We start from the raw sequence: 19,450 nt of genomic DNA on the forward strand, positions 1-19,450 counted from the left end.
TTAAAGAGCATCATGTGAGGTCTAGAGGTGAACCTGGCCTCTCTAAAAGCCCTAGGCCCACCAGCGTCAGGCCCCATTACCCAGCCTGATGGAGAAGTCAAGATGGCCGAGGCAGAGCTTGGTGTAGGCCAAGGCCTGCATGAGCTGGGCTGTGGCCAACAATCCCTCCCTGGAGAACCAACATAGGCTGTTCTTCTGAATGGCCATCTGCTCACAATGCAGCCACTTCTCCTTGTCACCCATGTTCTGGGAGAACTGGGAGAGGGCCACGTAGGTAGAGACAACCTGCAGGGCAACAAACATGGGGTAAATATTCTGACTGTACAGTCAGGCTGCATCTCCATCTCGTCCCTTTCCTGCATAAGAGCCCCCTGCGTGCTTTGCTGCTCACTCAGTCAGCACTCCTGGGGGCCCCACCACTCACCTCAACTCCAGCTATGAAAACACACTCCTTCTCACCCCTACACTTCTAATTTGATCATTCTCACTGCCTGTTCTTGAAACAAACCACTTTCTCCATCTGCACCTCTTGTTTCTCCCCAATCCAAGACTTTCCCCTTCAAAACGCTGGCCAAACTGCACCTCTTCTATGTTTTCCCTAATTAAGTCCTCTGATTCTTGCCCCTTAGAACTCTTCAGAACTGCTGCCTAGATCTCTGTTATCAGTTGCATGCACATTTGACATCACTGATGACACTCTTGAAACACCGTGTTCGTTAGGTTTCCAATAGAATAATCTTATTAAAATATAAGCAGACTTGGTCACTCCACTTCTAAGAAACCACTAACAGCTTCCCACCTTCTTTAGAGTAAAAGCCAAAACCCCTACAGTGGCCTACAAGGCCTGCACCATCTCCCATCCCCCTCCCTAGACTGACTCATCTCCTGGCTCTTCCACCTCTCCTCCCTCCCCTCTAGTCACACTGCCCTCCTCACTGTTCCTCAAACACAGAGGGCGTGCCGTGTGCATTCGCTATGCCCTCTTCCTCTCCACCCTTCTCCCAGATAGCCATGTGGCTTACTTTCTCATCTCCTTCAGATAGTTGCCCACATGCCACCTGCTCAGTAAGGCTTTCCCTACCATCTTATTAAAATTGCATCCCCACCCCTCACCCTGCAGCCAGTTCCCAGAACTCCATGTCCTCTGGTCTTCACGTAATTTTTCTTCATTGTATTTATTATCACCTAACGTACGACATATTTCACTTATCTGTTTCCCTGGAACCAAGATCAGTGCCTGGCACAGAATAGGTGTTCGTCAAATATTTGTTGAACAAATGGATAAAAGAGAGATATAGACAGATGGACACTAAAATTAGGAAGACATATTTCCCTTTCTTCTTTTTTCCTAAGTCAGCAATTCTGATCCTTTTTTTAGACCACTGGCTTCTTTGAGAATCTGATGAAAGCTATGATCCCTTCCCTACTTCCTATCACTCCCCAAATGCTCTTTTGAACACACACACAAATCAACATTCATTTCAGAGAGTTCATAGATAGCTTCGTACCTGGAAGCCCATCTATAAACTGCAAATTGAAAACCCTGCTCAAACCCAAATCAGTGGTGTCCCGCTAAGTCTGGGTTATGGTGGAATCACACTTAACCAGGGACTTGGCAGAGTCTCTCCCCCTAGCATTTTAGGTTTCTGCGTGAGGACAGAGGTAAACCAAGGGCTGGCTTACCTGGGCTTCACTGGCAGACTCCTTGGCTGAATTCTCCTGCATAAGAGTGGCCAGGTAGGCAAACCTGTGGCTGCTGGCTGTGGCCTCCATGTTGTAGAGCTGCCAGAGCAGGGAGAGGCATTGCATCTGCTGCTGCAGGATTGCCAGCTTCTTCTTACTGGTGTGAAACAAAGGGTGGTTAGTGTGCCCTTACTCTTCACCAGTGTCCGCTATCCTTCCCCACAAGAAATCTGAGTCTACTCACCCAGACTTTCAGACTCAGAAAGGTTCCTGGGATCCCACTACTTCTAACCCAATATGCCTTTTAAATTCATCCCTCTCGACCAGAGAAAAAGTTTTCAAAGAGGTTTTTTAAAAAAGGTTTCATTCTTTGAATTGCTCTTTTGGTTGAATACATTTCCTATAAATTATTATAGCTCAATAACCAGGTAGCAATTTAGTATTATGTGTATATATATCAGAGAAATAATATTGATATTAAGTTGCCATATATGTGTATGTGTACACACAATACACATATATGTATCTTTATTTGAAAGACACAGGATAATACCATACTCCAAAAACAAAAGAAGTCCTCATTCAGCTACAATGAATTGGCTGTAAAAAGAGCAGTCTTTATAGTCAAATAGGCAAAACTCCAGGCTGGGTCGTAGTTTAGTTCTCTGTGGCCCTAAATGGAAACAGGACAAGTTGGCTAGGCTTCTCACTTCTCACTAGGATTGTCTGGGGATTGGCTCAGGGAACAGGAACGCCAGCATTTCTCTAGGAATGTTTGGAAAATGACACCAAACCAGGTCCAAGGGAAATTCCTTTTCAGCAGACGAAGGGCTTGCCTAGCCAATTTTTTGGCCAAGGTGATCTGTCCCATGTTGAAACAGACCTGGAGACGGTAAAATGAGAAACAGTAATGTAAATGTGGGAAGAATATTAAGGACAAGGTTCTAGATGTAACACACTGGCTTTTATTTTGGAATGTGTACTTGGGGCCCTTGAGGTGCTAGAGTGAGCTGAGTTGGAGCAGAGTCTGGCCACGCTACCAGGCACCAGTAGGGCCACGAGCCAAGTAAAGGAGTGAGAAAACAGAATTACAGAGAAAGCACTCTCCTTTCTCATCTCCCACACATTTGTCAGTGAGTAGTAGAGGAAGGCTATGATTTAGAAAGTGATGCTCCTAGACTCAGATGGGATTATCATTTGGGCAGAGACTGAGATGCTTCAGATGCCATGGAAAGCATCTGAGATATCACCAAATCCCGTATCCCTCTTCATAAACAAGTTGTACCACCATAGTGCATTTGAGGGTAGGATCTGAGGAACTACCTTGAGGTTATCATATACCTGCATGTTCTGTGGCTAAATCCTCCAAGAAAATGATAAAGTCTATGGTAATTTCTGAAAAATCTTAGGAAGACTGCACAATAATTCTTTCTTATAAAGGGAAAGAAATAATTATTTAACTTTGCTCCAAAGACCTTTTGGTTGAAACACAAATAATGCAATACCTTGGACAACTCTTAACATTCCCTTTGGTGTTCAAAGGCATTATACACATTAGGTTTACTCTCCTAACCAAGGTTATCTTAAGGTTCACATTGAAAACTAGTTTTTATTTATTTATTTATTTATTTTATCTTAAAGCTCGGCTCTCTAACAAAACATCCCCCATGGTTTTATGAAGTCATCATTTATAAACTGATAATCATTCCAACACATTTTGTTCTGTTGGATTTAACAGTAATGAGGCTGGGGGAAGTTGCTGTTATGAGTTATTCATACAGAATAAGTAAGTTTACCCCTATTTGTCCTTTGAAAATGGAATGTCTCATGGCATGCTTTCCCCAGAGTTTCTATTTGATATACAAATCTCATTCCCTGGGGAAATTTGTTATAAATGATATACAGTGATCTACAAGGTATATTTATTTATTTATTTTTAAAACAAGATGTGGAATGGAGTATAGAGAGCTCCTATTTGTATATAACAAAGGAAGGGGAAAGATTATATACATTTATGTATGCTGAGCCCCTCTGGTAGAATACATAAAGAGAGGACACAGTGGCTCAGTGGTAGGGTTGCGGGGAGAGACTCTGAAATGTATGTTCTTTTTTTCCTTCTAGCTTTATTGAGATATATTTGACATATAACACTGTGTAACTTTAAGGTGTACAATGTGATGATTTTTTTAATTGAGGGATAACTGACATACAACATTGTATTAGTTTTAGGTGTATAACATAATGATTCAATATATGTATATACTGGAAAATGATCACTACAGTAAGTTTGATTAACATCCATCACCACATATAGTTACAACTTTTTTTCTTATGACGAGAACTTTTAAGGTCTACTTTCTTAGTAACTTTCAAATATACAATACAGTATTGTTAACTACTGTCACATGCTGTATATCACATCCCCAGAATTTACACCTTTTGACTTACCTTCACCCATTTTGTTCACCCCTGCATCCCCCTGAATTAGTTTATATACACTCCAGTGAGCAAAGGACATGACAGGCAATTCACAGAAATAAATGACCAATAAACATTTAAAGAAGACTTATAATATCTGATGTTGGTAAGGATGTGAAGAAGTGAGAAAAACTCGAATTCATATAATACTGTAGTGGACAATTTGGCATTATATTTATTAATTGTAAAATCATTCATATTGTCTGCCTTAGCATTTCCACCTCTGGAAATTTCTCTTACAGAAACACTCTCACAAGGGAATAAAGAGATATTTACAAAAATATTCACTGTAGAAATGTTTATAATAACCCCAAATTAGAGACAACCTAAATGTACATGAAGAATGGAATGGTTAAGTAAATATGGATATAACGTAGTACTTGGCACCTGTAACTATGATTGGATGTATGCCAATATGCAAATATGTTCAATCTGTATTTTTAAGAATAAAAGCCAGATGCAGAAAAAAGACAATGTAGAATTATTCTATTTTTAAAATAATGGAAAACAATAATGATATGACTATGTGTGTATAGCTGGTGGAATTCACACCAATTATTAACTATGCTGGGGGTGACATGGGATTAGTAAGCGCTCTTTGACTTTCTACATGTATTTCTGCTTTGAATTTGAATCACATTTATAATTGCACACAAAAAAAGAGATTTTAAAGGCAGTAACAGGATATTCCTCAAGGAGAAACAACCCAAACTTCAAGGTTACCCCCTGCCCTCACCTCTGACCGAAGACAGCAGAAAGTGGCCTCCTCAAACTGAGAGATCTTCACCTTGTGCTTTTTAAAAAACGAGAATGCTGAGGGTTGGCCCAGAAGGCTGCTTGCCTTCCTCAAATAAAGGAAGGCCTCCAAACAAGACAAGGGATGGAGAAACTGGATTAGGATTTAGATGTTGCTAAGCGTGTGACTGGGGCGAGGGCTAGATCAAGGTTATGATAAATTTGAACTGGGGCAGGATTTAGTTAGAAATGGGGAGCTGGACTGTGTGTGCAGGAGTTGGGGCAGGGCTGGCAGCACATGGTGCTCCTTCACTCCCACTTCATATTTTCTCCTAGACCCATTACAGCTCCTTTCTCTCTCCCACTTTCCTCCACTTTTCATTGCAAGTTACTGGATGGTAAGAAATCCCTATCAAATTCCCCTAGTCATAGGGCTCAGCTCAGGGGCAGAGAGCAGAGCTTGCTCACCATGTAATTATCTGACAGGTCCAAGGAGGCAGCGGCAGCCTCCAGCAGGTAATAAAACGCACAAGTGGTTTCTCCAATGAGCAGGCAGTGCTGGATGAGAGGTGACAGCACTAACTTCAGGACTTCCTTACAGTGGCAGGGCTTCGTGGTCAACATGTCTTTCTCGGGGCTGGTCTGAGCCAGTTTCCTGTTCACTTGATCCAGGAACTCCTCCTCTGTTCTTTGTGGAGAGAAGATGAAGAGCTGAGAGTGGCCACACAGTAGCCGCTCTTGCTGAGGCATTACCAGGTCTCAAAGTCACTTTGTCCAGGAAGCTTTCCTTTATAATTCATTAATTCTATGTCTATCTTTCTCCTCCATCGCTCCATAAGGTTTTGAAAGTCAGGGACCTGGTCTATAATGGCAAAGCCAAAGTACCTCACAAACTAAAGGAAACGACCACACCTGAAGAGTAAACTAACACTGTTACATGAAAACATAAAAATGATACAAAGCAGTAAGTAATAATACCTTTATCTATTAGCACATTTGAACTCCATCATGGCATATTTGAATATTATTTTATACAACACCACCACCTTATCCTACAATAACCCTGTCATTCAGGTAGGCAAAAATTACCTCCCTTTTACAGATGAGGAAATTGAAGCTCAGAGAGGTTAAATGACTTATGTATGACCTCACAGCTGAGTAGAACCAAAACTAGAGTTCACCTTTCTGACTACTAGTCCAATGCACTTTCTACAGGCACCACGAGTCCAAAAGAGGTCTGATCTTTCTGAGACAGAATGATCGAAAAAAGTGGGAACTGAGGAGGGCTTTGAAGGATGGTGAACATTCTGTTAAGTGGAAGGATGTGGATGTCACTGAGTATTTTTAAAAAGCAGAACTGTGTGAGCAGAGACACAATAAGTGTGGGGGTGATTCATGTAGAATATAGATTTTTGTTTGAAAACTGAAGGAAATCAGGTTGGATAAATATAATAGGAAACTCGAGAGTGGCTGGTGAATTCAAGGTAGGAACATGTAAAATTGATAAGATAGGCATTGGAAAGCCAGGAGGTACATGGTTATGAAATGTAAAATCATTTTAATATCATCTGGGCTCAAAAGTAATTGAGAAGGCAAATTTATAGCTGAAAAAAATCTGCTACATGTACAATACATTTGAGAGCTATTAAATAAAGTTTTTCTTAATCACTAAAAAATAATTTCCCTACAAACAATCAAAAATTGCCTTTCTGATTCTCTGTTAACTTGAATTTTGGGCTGAGTACAAGAGTCACTACTCCTGGGTGGTCAGATGCCTTCCTTGTCTGCAGGTAAGGTGAGTGCCCTAGTTTAATGGTTATCTGTGTCTCACTTCCTGGCCTCCTCCACGCCCACTCTCAGCATCTCCATCTACCTGCAGTGTTCCCTTGTGAAGGCCTCCTGACTTCTGGGTGATTTTGTCTGGAACTGAAAACTGTCTGTAGGGGGAAAGAGATGATTATCTTTAATTGCCCATATTTGTATTAACTGAGAATATTTAAAATTCCTGACTACCTTTCCACTGCAGCTTAGTTCAGGACCTAATTGCCTCCCCCATTATAAAAATGATAAGTTTAGGTTTAAAATTAGCCTTACACACAAGATTAGGGTGCTAATTTTTTCCTTAAATGCAACTATTTGTGATTCAAATAGTAACTCCTTTCATTCTCAAACTTCCCAAACCAATTCCTAATTCTGTTTGCAAAAGAAGTGAATAAAGAATGTGTCCATCTGGTTTGATGACTAATTCTAATAGTAGAAATCCAAGAATATATCTAGATCAGATTTACGACTAGATGGGAGCAAACCACAGATCCTAAGACCTAGTGAAGAAAATCATGAGGGCACACATCCCACCAGAGTCACAATGACCAGCAGAGGTTTTCAGCTTTACCTGGGTGGCCTTAAATAACCTTTATCCTCTAGATTTGCCTTTTCCTCTGCAGCTGTCTTCTGACCAAAAAGCAAAGACTGGGAATGATGTGGGGATGTTACCTATTTGGGCTCAGGAGCACAGGTGGTGGGATTGAAAAGGAGTCTAAGAGAATAATTATAGGGAGGACTTGCGTTAAGTAAAAGGACTGGCTCTCTGATTATTTAATGCTGTCACCTAAGGTAAGGTAAAGTAAGGCTAAGGTAACTAAGGAAACTGGAATTTGGCAGCACTACTGCAATGCACAATTGTCAGGGCATCACCATATCATAGCCCATGTGAACAGCACCCTCTGTTCTGCATGGTCATGCACAACGGCCCTGGGTCTGAGAAGCCTCCTCAGGGTCCGGCTGTGCTGGAAAGGTCTTGGGCCTCTCTCGCAGCTGGACTGACCAGGCTGTCGAATCTACAGCTGACAGTGACCTCTCAAAAACAAAAGGCCATATAGGAAATATGAATGATAGTGTGATTTCTTCATAATACCAACCAGGACATTTACTACTTTCCTCTTTCCCCTCAGAAATTACAAAAGTGCAAATGACTGTAGAGCTCATCAGCCAGTGACCAATTTCTCCAAGTTACTGGTCCACCTTCATAGAGTCATAAGAATGTTATGGCCAGAAGAGGTACGATCATAGATCAACATCTTCATTTTAGTCTTTTACTACCACCGATTCACCATCTCTCCCATATCCCTCTCCCCTGCCAACACCAACACCAACTTCTCTTTTATCAAAGTAGAAAAAGAGAAGATTTGCCTGGGTCTTGACAGCTGTCTTCAAATATGAATGAAGGCACAACTCTGAAAAATGAGTGAAAAAGCTGCAGGAAGGTAGAGTTCACCTTGATGAAAGAAGCTTTCTAACAGCTACTGAAAATGAAATGGGATGTCCTACAAGGTAAGCTAACTGAAGATGGTAAAACAAAGAGGGTGAACTCTTGGCCCTCAGCAGTGAAATCATGGAGTCCTAAGCACTGGACCACAGGGAATTCCCGAGGGTGAACTCTTATCTGGGATGTGGTAGAGGGCTATAGGCTTTGGGGAACATCTATCCACTAATCCAAGCTTCTTTAAGTAGCTAGCTCCTACTTATCCCTCAAATCTCACTCAAGGGAGAGTCTTATCTTACTCATTTCTCAGGCTGGGCTAATGGCCCCTTCTCTAGGTACCCCAACTCCTATGTAGTCCGTTTTCATCATCTTTATCATGCCATATTGGAATTCTCTATTTATATGTCTGTATCACCCCCCAAAAACTGATAATTTCATTTTGTATTATTAACACCTAACTGCAGCATCTGATACACATAAGGGCTCCATATATGTGTACTGAGCTGAATAATTACTGAGCTGAATAATTATAATAATAAAAACAATAACTAAAATGTATTGAGCACTAACCATGTGCCTGGCACTATTCAAAGCACATTATATATTTTAACTCATTTAATCCTCACAACAACACTATGAAGTGTGTATTGTTATTTTCCTCAATTAACTGAGGTTATGTAACTTGCCCAAGATTGCCAACCAAACCAAGAATAATCTCTAAAGTTCCTTTTAACTCTGAGATCACACTTTTCTTATTTCTGGTACTTCAGTGAGAAATGGCTCTCTCCACCTATTTTTCTCTTTTAATCTGATTTCATCTTTTGAATAAAGAGCTCCAAGTACACGAATAAAGAGTAGTGCTGCCCACGTGTCCTCTTTCTGCCCCCTAGATTTACCTTGGGGAGAAGGCAGCTGCAATTTGTCTGTGATCACTTGTGTTAGTATCGAGCCAGTATCTTTGTAGCTACAGAATCGGGAGGTCCCACTGGAGCTCTTAGTAGAACAGATGGCAAAACGGTGGAAGGGGACAAAATCCCCCCCGTGACAGCTCCCACAGCGGCAGGCCAAATCTCGAAGAAACCAGGCACATTCAAGGTGTAGGGCTGTCTGTTGTGCCTTGGGCCACAGCTCCCAAGCTGCTTCCTGCAATAGAGGCACTCCAAATTCTAGCACCTCGGTTTGAGGTAGGGATAGTTCCTCTTGTAGCCTGAGAGGAGAGCCAGCATCTGAAATATAGGAAAATCTAAATGAGAGTCTCCCTTAAGGTTCTTTTATGCTACCAGGTAGCAAACTCCCAAGCACATGCTGCTAGTGTATAAGAAAATTTCATTTATAATTCCTATTTGGTATTATGGCTTCCTTTGTATAAAGAATTTTATACCAATCTGAGAGATTGGTATAAGAGATATTGACCATATCTAGTATAAAGTACAACAGGGAAGAAATGATTAGTGGTAGAGAACTACACTGGATAGATTTCTTAGTTTTTCCTCCTAAATTGAGCTTTTTTACTACAAATTATTATAAACATCAAATAATCAGGAAGGCTCTGCTCAAATATATGGTCCAAACATATTTCAAAGTCAAAGGGAAATTGTTTGTGGATTATATATGCTTTGGGTAGCCTATGTCACAATTTTATTCTTTTTTGTGGAGAATATGAGATTGCAGCTATTTAATTTATATCTTGCTTTGTTCATATGTTTCAATATCACATGTGTTTAACGTCCTTGTGAATTTCTAAAATTAGAAACAGTTTATCTTATTTTCTTATTATTTATCCCAAGAAGCCAATAAAAGACTATGGCAATATTTTCTGAACCAAAAATCAAAATACAAATACTTAACACATGGGGTTAACATGGAGCTGGAATTCTTGAAATTAAGACAATTCTGAAAAATACAGGCTATTCATTCACTATAACCATGGCTCTTCCATGATTAAAATAATTAATTTCCCCAATCTCTTAGACATAAGCTTTAAGAGACTGAGGCCCATGATATATGATATTGATATTCTTTCTGAACACAGATACCCTCACCCAAAGCTCTCTATTCAGTCCTGAGAACAAGGGAGCAGCTCTTCCTCACCTGACTTTCTCTCCTCTTTGGTTTGTTCAATAATCTCGATAGAGGAAGGCATTAATATTGGCTCAGCAGGAAGGTCTTGGCTCTTGCTGCACCAGCGGAGCACATTTATATCCACAAGAGCCCTCAGTACCTGAAGTAGTTTATTTTTACCCCAGCCAGGCAGGAGGTGCTGCAGCAGATCTATGTGGAAGGAGTGACCAATGACTGCAGCACACTTAACCAGCAACTGTTCCCCTGGGCTCAGTTGATCCAGTTGGTTCACTGCTATTTCTGAAGAAAAAAAAAATCTGCAATGAACCGGCTTTCTACAAACATAGAATACACTGTGTTAATAATCTGTTCATTCAAAAAAAAAAAAAGGGCTTGCTTTTTTGTCCATCTGTTCTCTACTCAGCCAAATCTCTTGAAAGAGCCTTATCTCCATGTCCTCTTTTGTCTCCATTCCCCATTCATTATTCAACCAACAATCAGGTTTTCAGCACAACACTGAAATTGTTCCTCATGGTCACCAAAACCTTTTACTGGCAGATCCATTTTCTTCTTACTTTCAACTAAACATGGAGGCTGGGCTTCCTGGTCCCAGAACTCTAATTAGTATAAAGATCTTAACTCCAAGCATTTTAGTAAATCTCTCCATATCCTGACCCATATATTAAAGCAGTTGGTATTGAACCAGTAAGTCACCAAGCCCAAAATCTTGGAATAAATCTAAACTTTACCCTCTCCCTCACAACCAACTTGTCACCCACTCATTCTCTTTCTAAATGTTCTTGAATATATTTCCTCCTAAACAATTTTAGTATAAGCAGTCATTTTCACCTGGATCACTACACTACCTTGTTTTGAACATCTCCAATTTCCTCTCATTCTTATCTCAGTAACACATTAACTAGTGGTAGAACTGTACACCTAAAGTACAAATATAGTCATGTCAGTCCCCTTCTTAAATACTTTTATAACTTACATGGCCTTTTACCATGTAGCTTTGGCCTTTCATTTAGACCAAGGCCTTGCTGACTGGACTGTTCATTTTAGCTTAGGAGTTAAATCCTTTTTCCTTCCCTGTGGACAATACTGATCTTGGGTTAACTTTCTAGCTGTTTCCTAGGATCCTTATAAAATTAGAATGTCAGCTGAGTTACCAGGTAACACTGCTTATGCAAAGAGTGATCCCTGATTGGAAACTGAATTTGGACTAGGAAAACTGAATAAGCTACAAATACCTGGTGGTAAGCCACAGCTTTGGGGTTCCTTGAGTGTAGTAATTCTTGTAACAGGTCACAGTGCCTAGAAACTATGCCCACAGGACTATTATAAGAGATACCAGTTCCTTGTTGGGAAATGGGGCATCTAAGCACCCATCCATCATGGTCTCATCCCATCACATGTAAGCTATTCCTTGAGGCTCCAGAGAATAGCAGTGGGTACTGCTGTGAGGACCCCCACTGAAGAAAACCACTTGCTGCTGTTCTGCTACAGTGCTGTGTTTCCTGACCTGTACATTTCTAAGTTAGTAAAGCCAACGCCAAGTGTGGCCTATCACAGTTGTAGGAATATGAACTGTCCAGGTGGACCTAAAACCACCAGAGTGAACAGCTTATAATAGCTAACAGTCATTGACTATTTATTATATACCATGATTTATTTAATTTAATCTTCAACTACCCCCATGAGGTAGGGGCTATCATTATCCTCATTTGAGTGATGAGAAGACTAAGGCTTAGATAAGTTTATCTAACATTTCACAGCTACTAAGTGGAGGAAGAAATGGTACCCAGGTTTTTCTGATGCCAGAGCCCTGGCTCTTAATTACCAATGTGTCTGTACTGTTGTTTCACATGTGTGTCATATTCTCAGTAAGACCATGCCTGACTTGAAGGCATGCTTATCCATCATAACATTCCTCAAGAAGGTTTAATAAAGTACCCTGGCCACCAAACATTCGAACAGAACATTAAAAAAACCCTCCTCAGCTCTAAAAAGAACACCGTCTGTCTAATTATGCCTACCCAATTCTGATGACTTTATTCTTTATCTCATCAGTCATTATAAACTTTGCACTCTTTTTATTAAACCCCTGCTATGTCCCTAATACTGTCTCTTCACCAGCACCATGGATTTTCCTAAATCTCAGCAGCATTATCTCCCTTGCTTATTGTCTCCTCCAGCACAGGAATATGCACAAAGGGAAACTCAGGTCATAGTTTTTATTAAACAACTAGAAAACTTTCCCAAGTTATCAGTCAGCCTCAAAGAGAACAGTGGGCTAACTTACATAAAACATTACTCAAGTAGCATTACAAGTCTTTAAGAACTCTTCCGGCAGTGCCAGAATTTATTTCTGGAAAGCAGGTTTCTTTTTTGAAGAAATGAAGCTAGCATGATAATGAGGGATCTATACTCAATCACCCACCAAATTACTAAGTGCAATGACACCTGTAATTGATTCACTTGAGGTCTTCAAGGGACCTGCCTTTTAATAACGGTGGAAGAAGCACTGTATCCAAGTTCACATCATCCTTGACAGTGCAGACATAAAGTTCCTGGTCTTCAGAGCTGGCAGGAGAAATACTATACATTGTGGATTTCATGGCATTGGCTGTAGACAAAGAAGACTATGACTGAGGAAACCACCATGCTCAGTGACTGTAGTTTTAAAGGCACAAAAACACAAAAATTTAGTCAAGAAACTGAAAGGATTAAGATAAATGGAGCATACACGTTTAAAGTGGTTTACCCCACCCATCCTGCCTGTTCTCTCATTTTCTCTTAAAAACGAACATTTTCTGTAACACACGGTGCCTAACATTCTCACTCTTCCTGTTTACCTTCCAATAGCCATCTCTTCTATTACATCACAGCTCTAGGATGCCTTTCTAGATTTACACATATTTCTATCTCTTTCTTCCTCCCTTCTCCCCTCCCCCAGTCAAACCGTCAAGTCATCTTTCTCATCAGTAATGTGCAATTCTCTATTAGACTGTCATGTTTATCAATCCTCTCTGATGTTTATAAATCCTATTTTCCTATCCCCGCCTCCTAGGCTGCTCAAAAAGGAACTAAAGTAGATTGACTCAATTACTTTATCTGAGGCAGGTATTTAGTGTTTTCAACACAGCTGCATATTATTTGTATAGTACACTTAGCCAGGAAGGCCTAATCTTGCTTATGATGTCAGCAGGGAAGAGGCACATGCCTAATTAGGACCAGGTGATGTCATGTTCAAGAATGAACTCCAGCAGTGGGATCAGGGTGGAACCCTGGGAAGCTCAGCTTACCTGAGAGGGTTTCCCACTTGCTGTTCTCCTCCTCCTCCTCCTTTTGGAGGTCATGAAAGAGCAATATGTTCTTAGAGAGAAGGTCCTGGCATAAGACCTCACAGTAAAGGGGGTTTCCAAAGCACCTGCGGAGAAGGTAGCTGTAGAGAGGTAAGCAGGGGATTGCTGACTAAAGATGCCCACTTGAAGAGAGCCAAGCGTAAGGGTATTTCATACTGAGGAATATTTCTTCTTTTGTTAAAGTCAGTTCTTGATGATATACACTAACAGAGGGAAGCAGCAGCACAGAAATGTAAAAAAATGTTTCTGATTGGTTTTGGCAGTAACTTTTCTCTCAACTATTTTGCTTCTGTTGATGTTAAAAGGAACTAACATCCCCTTGCTAAAGGGTCTGGCAGAAATTGGCCTGACCACACATAATGGACCTATTAAGCAAGCCATCCAAGTCCTAACTGTCCTGTGAAAACCTGGGTGAAGAGCCCAGGGAGACAGCCCTTTACTGGGTTACTAGGAGATTGTCTACTTTTAAATCCAGTTTTGGGCCTCATCATGGTTTCTAATGCTATTCTCTCCCCCAACTCCGGTGTGAGACCTGAGCCCTCTCTTATATTATGGCACTGGCTCCTCCCTTAATGAAGTACCCAGCTAGTCCTAGCCACTCACATCTGCAGCTCTTGGGGGATGCTCACCACCCCCAGTTCCCAACATGCCATTCTCAACAGTGAGGTCGTTGCCAACTTCGAAATGGGCACAAAGATAGCCTGAGGGCTCTGCAGGAAGTGCTGGGCCCAGCCACACAGGGTGAAGGTAGGGGTCAATGTCATCACCATGATGATGGGCACACTGGAGAGCAAAGTTCCCAAAAACTCCCAGGAGGCTGCATCCATATACTGGGCCTCATCAATGAGGAAAATCAGTGGTGTTTCCCTCATTGCCTGGAAATAACAGTAAAGAAACAATGACAAGCTCTGATTAGAAATGAAGTCATCTGATTTTCAAATCTACCATGAATTTCCCATCAACAATTTAAATAAAATGTCAACAAAGGCTGGGATTTTCAGAGTGAAATGTATTCTTAGTCCAGGTAATATTTTACTTTATAAATATAAAATACAGCCTATATATCTAATTCCTAAAGAAATGTACTGAGTTTCTTTGAACAAGAAAATACTCTAACTGAAATATGAAATAAGCATCAAAATATTCTCCAAATCAAACTTGAAGCTTTCAAATATTTCATTTTAGCAAAAGATTCAAACTGTGCGGGAATTCACAGTTTTAAACCAGTAATTTCCAAACCAGGCTGCACATCAGAATTACCTGGGAGTGCTAGCTAAAGCTACCAATTATAATGCCTACTCATGTAGACGTTAAAAAAAATGTATTCTCTTTTATCCACATTCCCTACTCCCATTCCATTCCTCAGTGCCACAGGTAACCATGCCAATGTGTTTATCATATTACCTTCTGCTTGTATTATGCTCTTATAAAATGTGCATTGTTGTTTTGCCATGTAAATTGTTTTTATGTAAATGGTACTGTATAACAAGTCTCATTATTTCTCTTTTTACTCAGGATTTTAAAAATTGGTTTATAATATTATATACTTTTTATGTGTACAATATTATATTTCAACTTCTGTATACATTACATTATACCATCAAAGGTATAGTTTCCATCCATCACCATACAGTTGACCCCCTTTACCCATTTTGCCCTCCCCCCACCCCCCATCCCCTCTGGTAACCAATACTTAGTTCTCTGTATCTATGTGTTTGTTTTTGTTTGGTTTGTTTGAATTTTTTTTTTTTTTTGATGTGGACCTTCTTTTTTTAAGTCTTTATTGAATTTGTTACAATATTACTTGTTTTATGTTTTGGTTTTTTGGCCATGAGGCATGTGGGATCTTAGCTCCCTGACCAGGGAAACCTGCACCCCCTGCATTGGAAGGCGAAGTCTTAACCACTGGACCACCAGGGAAGTCCCTGTTTGATTATTTATTTACTAATATCCCACATATGAGTGAAATTATATGGTATTTGTCTTTCTCCATCTGATTTATTTCACTTAGCATGGTACCCTCAAGGTCCATCCATGTTGTCACAAATGGCAAGATTTCATCTTTTTTTTTTATCCAGCTATTCCACTCCTGGATATTCATCGGAAGAATATAAAAACCCTAATTCAAAAAGATATACGCACCCCTGTGTTCACTGCAGTGTTACTTAGGAGAGCCAAGATACGGAAACAACCTAAGTGCCAGTCAATGGATGAATGGATAAAGAAGACGTGTTGTATACATATACACAATGGAATATTACTCAGCCATAAGAAAAGATAAAATATTCAGGATTGTTTTTAGATTACTCCATGTTGCTATGTTTTCATCTACTGCCTTACTTCTAACTTCTGCACTATATACACTCCATAGTGTTCATCTATGAATTCCTGCCAACACCTCCCTAACCTCCACAAACAAACACTGCAATGAACAGACTCCCTGGGATATATATCCAGGAGTGGAAGTGCTAGGTATAGAGGATGAATGTTATTAAAATTTGACTAGTTACTTCAAGATAGCTTTCCCGAATGGCTACATCAGCATCTCCTCGTACAGATTCTTGACTCTGTAATCCTAGGTTGGGGCCTGAGTATCTGTATTTTTAATAAATAGGAGGTAAAATAGCTATCAACCTGTATCCAGAAGCTACTGTTCTAAGTTCCTAAAATTTCATTAAGGAACAGGATCAGGAAAGAGCAAAGACCTTTCCTTGTATGCTGTGCTGTAGGATGGATTCAAGGTTAAAGGTAGATACAAACAATGAAGATATCAATAAATAGGCAGGCCGAGAAATGGCCAAGTGAAGGTAAGATGTGGATAGATTGAAATGAGCATAAACCATTTCCACATATTAAGAGTTAATGGTATGTAGCAAAAGTACCCACCTTCTGCAGCACTTGAAAAAAACATGCTTTAACCTTCTTTTGTCTGGTCAGGTCATCCATGTGCGAAACTTTGAAGGATAAGGGAAACTGACCGGGAAAATTATTCATATATTATCATTCAAAATGACAATCTAATAAAAATATACAGGTTCTCAAAAGGGAACGGAAAATTATCCTATTTTGAGTGAGAATGGATTTCTACAGGATTAGGCATAGGGTTACAAATACCAATCCAACGTCAATATACAGTTCAGAGGGTGAGACTGAAAGTCCACTGGTGGTTAGAGAGATAGCTCCTTTCCATACTGGACTCTGGCAAACCCTTAAAGGACCATGACTAAGGAATAAAGTGACAGGTCAGAGTTAGCAATGTCACTTTGGACAACTCCAGTACCCCAGTTATTCCAAGTATACCAGAATGAATGTGTGCATGAGACTTGTGAGAAAGAACTGCAATGGACATCTCCAACACTGTGCTAGGCTAAGGCACATGAGCTACGATGGACCTGAGAGCCAAAGTGAGGCTACTCCTTGACCACTTCGGCCAGGGCCCCAGGTAAGGCCTGTCTTAAGACAGGGCTATGCTGAGGGACTGGACAGATGTTTGTTTTCTCTATTTTTCATTAGATACAATGCCCTGCATGCTGGGTAGATTAGGAGAAGTGGTGGAGGGTGGATAAATGGAATTGTGGACCAGGGAATTCTTAGCCTACTCGCTACTGGGTACCACATAAATCCTAGACCACTGGAAGCTTTTGAGATTCAGATGCTGGTTCAAGTGACATACTCCATGACCCAGGAATGGAAAGGTAAGGTTAAAGAACAAAATGCTGCAACCAACTCAAGAACACATGCATATAATTGCTGGATATGCACATCTGGTCAATATCACATTGACAGATTTTAGTACTTTCACATTTACGATGCAGTCTCTTATATACTACATCCTCTAAAATCCATGCAAAAACCATATAAAGTACTACAACTGTCATTTCACAGGTGAAAAAAATTGAGGCTCAGCGAGGCCAAGTGATTTGTGCCAAGATATACAACTAGCAAGTTTCAGAGTCAGTCCTAGAATCCACTCTCCTCAAAAAGGAGAAAGCTTGGGGTCTGGTGTCAAAGACTTCTCAAATCTCAATCCTGCCACTGCTGACTGTGTGTTCTTAGGCTGTATATGTATATGCATATGTATATGTGTGTGTGTGTTTTAGATTAGAAGACAATCCTGGGTCCAACTAGCCACCAAAAATATCAGTAATCCAGTTCAGAAAGCCACTGCCTTCGTTACCTTCACAAAGAAGAGGTCATTAAACAGGCAGTGAAGCGGTTCCTCCACCATCCCGTGGAGCTGTTTGTGGAGGCGCTCTTGCCGGTAACAGGCTGGGCACATATCAATCTCAAAGAAGATGGCCATGAGGGTCTGGATGGCATAGAAGCACTGCTTGGAATCTGCTTCCTTCAGCTTCAATGGCAACACCCTGGTGAATGTTACTATGGTCACTGGGAGTCCCCTGATCCAGAGAGGTTACTCAGTCCGCCAGCCCAAGGATGCTGAATCTAACGATATAAGAGTCTCACCAACAAGGGAAAGGAGCCCCAAGAGAAACAGACGCTAAGTCAGAAAGCAGGAGTCTTTACCTGTGCCCTTCTTTCTGGGCCAGGAAGTTTATTTCAGCCAACAGCTGACTTTTTCCATAGCCTTTTTCACCTTCATACAGAACTGCTTGTCCCTTCTTCTGGTGCAAACTTCCCTGCTGTGCCATTCGGAAGGCTTCCAGTTCTTTCTCCCGGTCTGTAAAGAGACAAGGAGAACCTAACACTCCTGTGCTTTTTAGCAGACACTTATTTATTTGAATTAATTTGTAAAGGTAATTCTCAGAATGGCTTTTTCCCCAGAATCCTTGACAGAATTCCATTATTTGATAAGCCTTCACATCTTCTTCCAGAAAATCAACTCCGGACTATAAAGAAATGTATGCTGGGCTTGGGGGCTTGCTCCAGAGCCTACGTAATAACATTTAGAACAACTAGGCACCACATGGACATGGGGGCTACTACATCTTCTTAGCTTTTTGTAAAAATTTCCATTATAACAATTTAGTGTTCAAAGTCTGTCACTGCTATGTGAAAATAATGGACTAATGGATCTAGATAAAACAAATATAAAGATAGGGAATATATAGTGTGGGTGGAACAGTCTCAGTGCTATTGTCACTATCTCAGGATGAGGAATTTCCCTCTAAAGATTTTTCTCTAAAGATGAGAATCCTTACAAAGATTCTTACTAAATGTTGGAACCTGAAATTTAAACATTCAACATGGAAAAGAAATGGCAAGTCCTCTTCAAAATTAACATACATTCACTAAGAAGGTTGTTCTCTATTTTTTAATACAAGCTTAGAAGTATTTAGTCTCAAATTTTTGCTTTTTAAATCACATTTAACCATCTACAGCTGAAAACAGTATGATTTAAGGTAAAAAAGAAAACTTACCTAGCAAAGAGTGATTTTTATTTCTCTCTCTGGCCAGATGTCTCTTCCCAAACATTCTGGGAAAGAGGACAAAGGGAAATGTGTTAATTAAAAACAGATTGGGATAGACAGATAATATGTTTTTAAATAGATAGAGGATGAGTTGTCCTTATAAATAAGTACTTTCAGACAACTAAAGAGGTCCAGAATTCTGTATCAAAGAGTTTTCAAAAGACTAAAAAATTCTGGAAGGGGAGAAAAACTATTTATTGTTCCAGGCTCAGGGAAGTAAATAAATTGTGAAGTACACATAGCAAAAAGAACATCTAGACTAGTGACCTATTGCTATTTTCTTCCTGTAGGACAGAAGTTGTTCACTAAGGAACTAGCTAAGAGCTAAACATAAAAGCTAAAGATCTCAGATATGAAACCCTCCTCTTATGTCTCTTATTCCATCAGGCCAGTACTAGATGCATCTTTCTTTCTAATTTCATACAATCAAG

General features: G+C 40.3%; 1 protein-coding gene across 1 annotated transcript in view; it reads right to left on the reverse strand.

Annotated features, from left to right (window-relative positions):
- Window positions 1-19,450, reverse strand: part of LOC132374704 (adenylate cyclase type 10-like) — a 39,843-nt gene that overhangs the window by 3,905 nt on the left and 16,488 nt on the right. The window contains 15 exon segments of the mRNA XM_059938728.1: window positions 81-285; window positions 1,684-1,840; window positions 2,394-2,566; window positions 4,898-5,023; window positions 5,365-5,584; window positions 6,770-6,833; window positions 9,055-9,384; window positions 10,250-10,519; window positions 12,723-12,848; window positions 13,528-13,667; window positions 14,191-14,462; window positions 16,474-16,560; window positions 17,765-17,954; window positions 18,115-18,268; window positions 18,969-19,024. Coding sequence (XP_059794711.1) covers window positions 81-285; window positions 1,684-1,840; window positions 2,394-2,566; window positions 4,898-5,023; window positions 5,365-5,584; window positions 6,770-6,833; window positions 9,055-9,384; window positions 10,250-10,519; window positions 12,723-12,848; window positions 13,528-13,667; window positions 14,191-14,462; window positions 16,474-16,560; window positions 17,765-17,954; window positions 18,115-18,268; window positions 18,969-19,024 — 2,570 coding nt within the window.

This window comes from Balaenoptera ricei, chromosome 11, assembly GCF_028023285.1.
Source record: "Balaenoptera ricei isolate mBalRic1 chromosome 11, mBalRic1.hap2, whole genome shotgun sequence".
Classification (NCBI taxonomy): Eukaryota; Metazoa; Chordata; class Mammalia; order Artiodactyla; family Balaenopteridae; genus Balaenoptera; species Balaenoptera ricei.